Below are 10959 nucleotides of genomic sequence, written 5' to 3'. Positions count from 1 at the left end.
TATTGACATGGAGAATGGATGCCTTGTACGTGGGGCACTATTGGTGTATTTGTCATGTGAAGCGCTCCAATACGGGTCGAGTTCGCGATATATTAAAACTGCAAAAAGAAAAAAATAGCAAGGCAGGTGCCAAGGCCGCAGATCAGCCTCTGGTTATATCTATCAGTTCTAAAGGGCTCACCCCGAATCCCCCTGAAATGCTTGTCTCTGCGAGACTAGCACGAGGCAAGCTGCGCAGCCGTCAGGTCCTTGTGCTGTGCTGTTTACAGTGTGGCCTATCCAATACCCTTCTGAACTGGTAACAGGCGCAGGCCCAGCGTAGAAACAACAGCGCATGCCGGGATTTGCAGTCTCAATGGTAAACAACCCTTTGGTTCCAGCCCAAGTGCTGGCGTAAGCGGCCTACACCGCCCATGATGCTCTGGGGTTAGAAGTCCCGGATGTTCCCAGGCGCCGGAAGAGAAGACGGTCTCTTTCCCAGCCATCTTGTGGCACTCAGACAGCGAGCGCTCGCTCCAGGCCCCGCCGCATCGGAGGAGTATCGCCGCTAAAAGGGGCCATCATGCCCGGACATCTACAGGAAGGCTTCGGCTGCGTCGTAACCAACCGGTTCGACCAGCTTTTCGACGACGAGTCGGACCCGTTTGAGGTGCTAAAGGCCGCGCAGAGTAAGAAGGAGAGTGGCGGTGGTCCCGGTGGTCCGGGGTCGGGCAAGACCGCGGCTCAGGCTGCCAAGCAGCTCAGGAAGGAGTCACAGAAAGACCGCAAGGTTCCTCTGCCCGACAAGAAGGAGGAGGCACCGCTGCAGCCCCCCGTCACGCTCAAGAAGGAGGGTGAGTGCAGTTGGGAGGGGGCGGGTCGGCTGGTGTACCTAGCGCGTCCCTACCGTGTTCCGATAAAGAACTACGCAACTGTCCGTAGAGGTGCTGTGCATTTATGGTTGTGCTATTATGTCTCTGAAACGGTCACTGCATCTTCTTCCAGTGCCCGTGCTCATGTTGCTTCCTCCGTTGAGACTGAACCTTTTTATTGTTGCGCCGTGCAGACTCCTCGTCTCCGGTAAAGCTGCTTCTGCGGCTTTACCGCGGCTTGGCTTGCAGGCCTTACCCTCGTGGTGAGGCGGAGGGGGCTGGGCTGTCACAACACTGGCAGCGCCGCCTCCCTCCAGGCGGGAGAATGACATGGCCCCAAATAGGAGCCCGCCCTGCGCCGCTGGTTGCCAACCGGGGAAAGGGCCCCCGCGCCTAGTGCATCGCAAGAGAAGGCTGCTGCTCTCACCGTCCTTGACACGGAGAGCCTTGGGTACGTCTTTGGCGGGAGTGTGGGGGCCCGCCCATTGTTGAATGCCTCCTTTTGAAACCGGTCTGATGTGAATAGTAGCTTCCGAGATGCAGGGCGTCTTTTGTTTATTTTCTAGCCACCATGATATGTGATTAACTACTGATTACATTATGGGGGAAAATGACAGCTCTCTTGTAGGACATTATATTGTGAATGTTATAAGATGAAACTGGAGCCCTCGAGTTGAGTTATTCTTTACCAACCATAGTTTATAGCCGGTGTCTAAACACGTGTGTCTTGGAGTCAGTTACAAGCCTGCTAGTGGACTGTACTTCTTGCCCCATTTCGTTCTAATGCTAAATAATTATCATTCCTCAAACTTTGTGTGGCTGTACGTTTGAACTAGTGTAATACTAGTATTCCCACCGTGCAAAGGATGTTGGCACAGCTGTTATTAAACCAAAGGGGGAGTTTTCTCCAATGTTTGCATCTGTTATAGGATGGACTTGAAAATGTTGCATCTGTTCTACTTAACAACGCGTACCAAAACACTGCAATTTTCCAACCATATTTGTTTGCGCTCTTGCCCGATCCAATCAACACTCTTCATACGAGATAATTTACTCTCCAGGACCTTGCCGAATCTTGTCTGTCTTAAAAAAAAATGTATTAGTCAGAGGCCCAATCCCACAGTAAGTAACTTTGTTTCTGCTGTGTATACATTCTATTTTTGTGTAAAGGGTCATAAATTTAAAGCGTAGATAGGTGTACCTTGCAAATCGAAATTTTTCATAAGGTTTTTTTTCACCCCTGAATGTATGCTACCAGCATGAACGCATTTGCAATAAATTAAGTTTTTTTTAAAGGCAACTCGAGCAATTTGTTAACTTTAATGTATTGCTTTTATACTGTATAGCAAAGAAGTAATAACTGGCAGTCAAAAACGGGAGTTAAAAAAAAAAGAATTTATCACCAAAGCACACAAGTTCAGTTTTTAAAGGGCCCCGCGTGCTAGCTGCCATTGTCTTCAGTCTTTCATTGGGGCGAATGCGTTAACGAATGAATAAAGCGGCATTTTTATATTTAACTGGTCTAGTTAATGGTTTCACTTTACATGTACATGCTGTGTGGCATATCTGCACTATTTAAGCTCGGCTTACTCTTCTCCCATTATCAGCGAAATGCAGTGTTCAGGGGTGCCTGTCATATTGTATTGACGAGTTGAATGGGAGTAACTTGCTGAAGGCGTGCAAAATACATGCTGACTTGACTTTGCATTTATTTTACCATACCGATAGATTGGACAATGCTTAGCGTCACGTGTGTAATTTAAGCTTACTCGTTTTATTTCCAGGAAGGCCAGTGATGTCTTTACTTGAACTGCCAAATTCAACATTTTACTTAGCAGTGCACTTTTTTTCTTCACATTTGCCGACATCGTCGAAGAATTTAGGTGTGTAATTTAGCGAGGAACCTATTTTCAGTGTCCTATCCCGTTTGTTGTATCACTCATAATACCCACGCCAAATTTTCATTTATAGTCATTGGACCTCTTATGGCGACACTGCCTTCACTTGTGCCTTAATATATATTTTGACATTAGTGGTATTATCGAACTAAAACACGAGTTTCTAACTTTCACTAACACACAGGAACTACACGGAGAATCCATCAGACTGTTGTACAACTTGCTGAGAAAAGCAGAAATGGATATTTCATTTTATAGTGGTACGCCACATGCCTTGAATTTTTTCTAATTGTAGCAGTAACAGGTGTGAGGGCTACTGCATGACAGCTGTGAGGGTCACAGTTTGCTTAGTAAGAGTTTTTTAAAGTAGCATTTCCTCAGTATTCCGCCAAATCTTTTAGTATCGTGCAAACTCAGCTACACCACTTACTTTTATTTTTGATCCCAATGTAGCTATTTTGTTGCTCTCGGGCAAATCATCACTGGTCTTCCTGGGGAATGTGGGCTTCCGGGTTTAGGCAATCATCTTTTTTCAAAACGTCTTTGGAGCTTTTCATGATGTTCCTTTTCGTACGATTACCCCAATAATCTTTGGCAAGTTGTACATGCAGGCAGCGTGCCCTTCTGTATGAAGTTTACAAAGAGCTTCGTATTAAATGCGCTCCTCGTCCAGTAAGCACATAGCTCTTCTTTTAGACCTGATGTCTGTGTATTATTGAAACAAAATTATGATAACCGTCAAGATGTCAGTTGATCAAGAATGGACTAAATAAAATTAATGCAGATGACAAAATCCAATAAGATACATTCACTCTGCCACACCATGATTAAAATATACAGTGGGGAAATAAATAGTTTGATTTTGCTGTCTGTGCAACCTGGGTACCACGTGCTGGAATCCAGTCGTGGTTTGCTCGGCCCTTAGTGCTTTGAAGGTCTGTATAATGAATATTACTGAGCTGAGCAATAGTGACTCCTGCTTGTGCATGGCAGCCAACAAACTGATATTCAGAAAGCCCTGCTATTTTGTTAAACAAATAATTATGCGCATTTTCGTGAATTAGTTTTTTTATCTCTAGAATTTTCACTGCTAATAAAAAAAGCATATTTATTTCTCGCTGGTAACTACTATGACGATGTAATTTCATTAAAAATTACTCTGTGTTTAGCAGTGGTTTTATATTTGAATCAATAAAACATTTTTTTTTTTTTACTTCCATGGTGTAAGTGATACTGTCATTTTACTTTTCTTTAAACAACCTTGGAAACGAGTTAATGTCCTACATAGGCTACTAATCATTGTTTAATAAACACATCTTACTTGTACAAGGAGTTAGATGGCCAAACAAAATAGTACATATCAGTACAGTAGAGGTTACTTTGTCCACTAACAAGGCCACCCATAAGCAACTATTCTCCTATTGAGAATGGACACAGGCATTTTGTGGAGCATTTCACTTTTAAAGTTTCTCATTAAAACTAATGGCAACTTTTAACTTCTCAAGAACAGTGTCAAGAACAGTGTCAGTCAATCAGTCAAAATACTTTATTTCGATAAATCAATATCATAAAAAGACAATAGCACTATACAATACACTATACAATATTCACATGATCTAAAATACATAATTGATACAAGATAAACTCATTATTAATTTACACAGTCAAGATGTTTACAAAAAGATATAAAAAATATTTTCCTTTAAAAATACAGTAAAAAGAGGTCAGTTAGGTAGGACTAAATTATCTCATACATTTTGCATTTACACATATCAATTTCATACAGTAAACATTCCCTATAGTATAAACAATATTTGATTTCATCCACTATAAAACCGAGTTATTGGTCATCTTCTTCTTCTTGATCCTGACAGCCCCCACTAGGAAATTTGCAACATGAAACATAATTCTGGGGGTCTGCAATAGCTGTAAATACAGGAGTGCTGGCTTTACCTGAATAAACCCTGCCTCCTTTAAAATAGGGATCAAATATTTCGTCCTTACTGCCGCGTAGTGACCACAGAACATCAGAAAGTGCATTGTATTCTGGGTGGAAAAATTGTCACAAGAACACAGCATTGCATTATCAGGGGTACTCCAGGTTGGAAAATTACCAAGGTTCAGGTGAATCAAGTTAAACTAAAAATTGGGTTAAAAGAAATCGGTGATAGGCTTGATTCACAGTAGTTAAGTACAATTCAGGGCCTACTTGGGTGCTCATAATAATGCTAGCCCTCACTGTTGATTTCTGTAATTCCATTTGTTCCCTCTCCATGCTTGGCAATTCTCCCATCATACCCTTGATCAAGGCGATGTCCTTTGTTATGGGCGCCGGGGAAAAAAAGAGCTCTGGTCTCCCTAGCTTAACAAGACTGTCTGATGTAAGCTAGCCAAAGGATTTTATTTGCTCTATCTAGCTGCAAACAGTCTTTTTAGAATGATGTGGTTAAGGGGGATTTCCTGGTTCAACCAGATCTTCAACCAAGCTAGGACAGGTGCCATTTTAATCATATCTGAAATATATCCTACTACTAATTCAGTGTGGATTATGTAAGATGGAGTGGACTGTGGCACAGAGAGGACAGCTCTTAAAAATTTATTCTCTGTAGTCTGTATACTGTCCGGAGAACAGTATCCCCAAATTACACTACCATATGTGGCCACCGCAAGGCATTTTGCTTTATAGATTTTCAATAAAGTTGCTATTGGCCTTGCCCCTAATTTTTTCGAAAAGCCCTGAAGTGCAGAGGATGATCTAGCAAGGGAAATATTTATGTTTTTTTAACTGTGGACCCCAATTGCCTCTCTCATCAAAGGTTATCCCCATATATGGAAAAGTGGCTACTCTACATAGCTCTTGTTTGCCACATGTGAATGTTTTTAGATTCCTATTCTTATTACTCCTGCCATTATCATGATTTGAGACTTCTTTACATTTATCTTTAGGTCCAGAGAACCCATGACGTCTTCAAAAGCATCCAAGAGGCGTTGTAAACCAACACCAGTCCGTGAAAGCAAGACCGCATCATCCGCGTATAGAAGAACTGAAATACCAAGTTCTCCTATACCCAGGATGTCAAGGGAAGCCTCTTTTAACGCTGGTTCCAGTGCATTTATATAAATGGTAAATAGGAGGGGTGCCAGTATGCACCCCTGCCTAACACCCCTTTCAGAGTTAAAGTGACTAGTGCATCGACCCTCCGAGGTTACTCTAACCGATGCTATGAGGCCAGTGTGCAAATCCTCTAGGAGATTAACTAGAGCCCTGTCCAGTCCCATGTCGATTAGGATTTGCCACAGTTTTTAGCTATTTACGAGGTCAAAGGCAGACGAGAGGTCCATGAACCCCAGGTACATGGACCCCTCCTTGGCCCTAGTGTGTGTATCCACCAATAAGTGCAAGTTAAGTCCTTGATCTATCGTGCTCCTTTTTGGTCTAAATCCGTACTGAACATTTGATAGGACTCCTTTCTCGTTCAACCAATCATTCAGTTTAGATAAAATAACCCGGCCCAATATTTTCACAGACTAATCAATCAGTGAAATGGGTCTGTAACAGGAGGGGTCTTGCCTGTTACCCTTTTAAAAGACGAAATGATAATAGATTTTTTCCATGAGGCCGGGATGTTGTAGTGTTTGAGAGCGTTAAAACGTTACATAAAACTTTAGACCAAAATTTCGGGGCACATTTGAAAACGTTCGCCGGTACCCCATCAGGGCCCGGTGCTTTGTTTTTCAAAGTCAGGTCTATTGCCCTTTCCACTTCTGCCGCCTCAAAAATGACGGCAGAGACCTCTACGTTAATAGATTCCACTACTGTAGCCTCAAGAATTACAGCAGGGGCCTCTTAGTTACTAATTTCTGAGTATATTTTTCTGAAATGTTGGATCCAACCCTTGTCTGGGATATTTGCCTCAAGGGGGGTATTCTCATCAGCCGAAAATAATGGCTGATTTATGATTTTCCAGAATAAACCACTATTTTTTAAGGTTTCGGGGTCGAGTAGTTGGGCCCATGCTACATCTTTCAAATCCCTTTTCCGCTCTAAAATAGCTTTTTTTTTTATATACACTCTTTGCGCTAGCTATATTTGCACGCTTTCAATGCTTTAAGTAAATCTCCATGCGCTTTAGAAATTTTTTATCAAACCATCTTTTGCCTTGAAGCGGCTTCTGTTTTGATTCTGTCTGTAGACTATGGTTAATTTCTATACAAATGTTATCAAACCCCAATATAACATCTTTGTTTTGTGTTCGATTTGCTAGCCATATTGCCACTTCATCCTCTACCTTTGTCAGAACCTCTTGAAGGAATGTTTCAGGGACTGTTTTTGTCCATTTTAACCCACGCCTCTGATCTTTTACGGCCACGTTTAGTCCCCCTCTGTGTCACTGTTTTTAATGAAAGTAGATCTGTATGCTTCATTTCCAATAGAGCAGGATTATGATCACTAAAAACTGATACCTCTGTATAATAATCTACCACATTGCACAACAAAAAAGAGGACCTAAAATATAATCTATAATAGTGCCATCATCTTTACAGTGGTTCATAAACTTAGCCGCTGGACCCCAGTGAGTCTACGTCTGTGCAGGGAGTCCGTGAAATAAAATTAGCAGATTAATAAAACCTACATACGTAAAAAGTATAACATTACGTATGATTAGCAGTTTACTGTAATCTATGCCTAAAAATTGAAAACTGAACATTTTTTTAAAGTATTCTGAAAATATGAAGGAATTTTGGGGCTACAAAATACATTTGTTTACTTGTCTTGAGTTTTTGGGAGGACTTGGTGGCGCGCTAGTCTAGCAGAGGGCTATGCTGTACAACAGAACCAGTTTGGTAAGAAAATTAATACGAGGTAGTGTTACTGTTGACTTCGCACCTGGACATTCTAGTTCTAATCCTGTCCACAGAAATTGACCAATAATCGTGATTTTGGACGAATAATTCAAGACCCTGTGCCTTACATTGCAGACATGTGAAATGTTTATGCAGTACTGACCAATTTGTCTCAATCTCCTCCATGCCATCTCTTATCTAGCAGCAAGTGTCTATGTAGACATTTTCATGTTAATTTCTATAATAACTTTGACTCCTCAAACAATATCTTTTTAAAGAGATGTGTGTGGGAGTTTGGCCCGTGTTACTTGTAGATTCGGGGGTGCTTCATCTGTCTCGGTTGACTGTGTAACATGTTATCATCTATTTCCTTTGGATTGTTTAGTCTGAGTGAGGTGCTGATACATTGCTCCCACACTGCCTATCGGGATGCATTGCATTTTTTGTAGCCAAGTATAATTTGAAGTTTGTCACAGATATGTGCCCTAATTCAGTCGCTCAAACACTTTCCCTGAACACTTTCCCTGGGAGAAGTTGTCATATAGCCATTCATGTTTATTATTTCAGTTCTTACTGGATGTTTTCTTGCACTGCATACTCTGAAATATATAGAGTGATCGTACATTTTTCTTTCGATTCACTTAAATGCGGAGTGGTTGTTATTCCAATCACACCTGTCTCTTTGGTGGCTTATAAAACGAATAATTGCAGTGAAAAGGGACTTACCAAAGCCAGCGTTCCATGTAAACTTGTTTCTAGTGATGGCAGGTTATTAATATTCCCCTTTTTTTCAAGGATTTGTCCCGTTCTACCACTTATACAGTGATTTTCCATGATAAATGGGTAGAACGTTTCAGAGGTGTGTGTGTGTATACGTGTCCCCCGTATCCTCTCCCAAATCTAAGTCAGATTGTGGATGCAGAGAGCGTTACACAGGTGTTGATTTAGATTTTGAGCTCTCTGAGCTGGTGGCAGCCATAAACAGAAGTCGTAATGGTACTACTCTTGGAAATTATGGGAGTACCAATCAATTTATTTAAGAACAATCTGTCACTGTTGGTTCCACTCATGCACAATGTACAGTAATCTGTGGCCCACCTAAGTCTTGTTCCCTTTAGATCATATCCATTATTCATTCATTCATTCATTCATTAATTATTTCGGTTAAGTAACCATAACAATACAATATTAAAACATAATCATATATATCCTATGCTGGTATTCCGAAGAGAATCTGTTTAGGACATACATACTTAAACATTTGTATATATAAAAGAGTTAACTAATAAAGAGACCAGGTTTCTAGGTATCCCATTTTTAAAAAGTGATATACCAACCCTGATTCTGCTGCCCCATTTCGCTCTTGGATTCAATTAAGACTGCAGGTTGAATTCTATTGGATCAGCTTGAGTTTGGGCTGAGGAGAACCATATTTTGTCTAATTTCCAGTTTGGCTTTCGAATCGGCTTTAGTATGATCCAACAATCCCTCAAAATGTATAATTTTGTAGCAAAATATACCATTGTCAAGCAGAGATATCTTTATTTAGCTTTTAATGACCTCAATTCAGCTTTTACCAGTAGAGAGAATTTTTTGGGACATCATGAATGAATATAGGGTTGATAAGAGCGATTTGGTTTTTCAAGTTTTTTTTGCACTCCAATGTCACTGCTAGTGTTTTTCTTTTGTGTTTTTATAAATGTTATTGTAAACGATTATAGTAACCAACTAAAATATTTGCATGATGTACTATGTGAAGTGCTTGTAGTAGAAATTCCTCAAGCTGCTATAATATATTCAATGTTGCAATGCAAAGTTACGGTCAGCACCTTTTTTATGGTGTCAATTTTGTCAGAATATGATATGCTACCTGTAAAACAAACTTTTCATATTACAGTAGATTAGTACATTAAAAACGTTCAGCCACAGTAAACACAGTCACCGTTCTGCCCCAGCAGGACATCTTTGTTCACACCGTTTGTATCTCTCTGCCAGTGAGGCATAGGGCTCCTTTGCACATTCAGCAACACTGGCATCCAGAGAACACTACAGTAGCACGCAACACAATTTGTCATGCGCATCTGTGTCCTAACCTCCGCTCACAAAATAATTGTGAATTTGTGCATAGCTCTGAGCTGTCTGGTACCCAACAACTCAGGGTACTTGAACCTCACACCATCTAATTTTGAACTCGTACTGGTATAAAACTGTGTAGTCTTCTCCCTTCCTGCAAACTGTTTACATTTTTTAGGGACAGGTGGATGTACTGTACTTCTATCCTGAGCTTAAACTCAGCTCAGTGGGGCCAGTCTGCTTTGCTCACTTGTCACTATGGCATTGCACATGGCTAAAGCCTACCATTTCATAATGGAAGAGGCTCAATTGTTTTTATATTGCAGTCAACATTTATTAAATTGGCGTGTGTGGTCTCGTTGAGCAGCAAGATGGCCACTCGCTGAGAGGGCTCTGCCAGGTGAGATAATTTGCCATTAATCCTTACGAAAGGAGCGCACTAAGAATCCCTAACCTGTGGCAGTGGAAGCCAGGTCGCAGCCTGCACCATCTGTGCAGATCAAAACAGAGGTGCTGAGACCGCTCTGCGGCCTCTGGCCTGCTGGCTGGGGATGCAGCTGCACCGGAGGATCCAACCTGCGCAGAACATAGACCTCCTGATTATAACGAGCAGGAGATCAGAAGCGGCCGAAAACGCGCAGCCCAGTTCCTGTGGACCTGAAGCAGATTCAGCGATGCTGCGAGGGAGAGACTGCCGGGTGGACCTGGGCACCACAGCAGGTGCAAAGAGGCAAAGAACCTCCAGGCGCCATCATAACCTTGAAGGCCAGCCTTTAATTTGGAGTCCGTGGGTCGAGGCGGCTGTTGACATGCATCTGCAGCTCTGGGTGCGGACCTGAGGGAGATCCATAGACCCTCCGAGGCCTTATGGTAAGAGCCGAGATGTGTGATTGAGGAGTGTCAGGGCGGTCCTGGCTGCATCGGCAGGCACGATGTGTCATGCACACCTCAGTGGGCACTATATCCTGGGCAACTGGATTTGAACACAGGCCTCCTTGATCCGGAGTGCCCTGCTCGAGGGCAGTGGAGGAGCGGAGCAAGTATACAGCCTGGCTGGAGTGCTGGATATCGGAGGTATGAAGTGAGACCTCCACAGGCAGCGGCTGCCGGATGGTTCAGGTCCCTGTGGATAGTGCTGGGACTGCTTCCAGTCTGCTGACTGAGCTGCGACTGAGACGGGCGATCTGGCCGGACCTACTATGGTAAGAGGAATTTGATGCGCACAGTGGAGGAAATGCAGCAGTGGCCCCTAGCCTTGGTGGGGACCTCAGAAAATCAGACTAATCCCTGCT

The 10959-nt window shown here is 42.4% G+C and overlaps 1 protein-coding gene across 2 annotated transcripts in view; it reads left to right on the top strand.

Moving 5' to 3' along the window:
* Positions 1-427: 427 nt before the first annotated feature.
* SERBP1 (SERPINE1 mRNA binding protein 1) overlaps positions 428-10959 on the top strand; it is a 134431-nt gene continuing 123899 nt past the window's right edge. For both annotated transcript variants that reach the window (XM_086953841.1, XM_086953840.1), the window contains exon 1: positions 428-833. In XM_086953841.1, coding sequence (XP_086809967.1) covers positions 563-833 — 271 coding nt within the window. In that variant the 5' untranslated portion in view covers positions 428-562. The remainder of the gene's footprint in view (positions 834-10959) is intronic.

The sequence above is a fragment of the Lissotriton vulgaris genome, chromosome 1_1 (assembly GCF_964263255.1).
Source record: "Lissotriton vulgaris chromosome 1_1, aLisVul1.2, whole genome shotgun sequence".
Taxonomy (NCBI): domain Eukaryota; kingdom Metazoa; phylum Chordata; class Amphibia; order Caudata; family Salamandridae; genus Lissotriton; species Lissotriton vulgaris.
The sequence above is the reverse complement of the archived record's forward strand: the minus strand, read 5'-3'. Positions and strand labels throughout refer to the sequence as shown.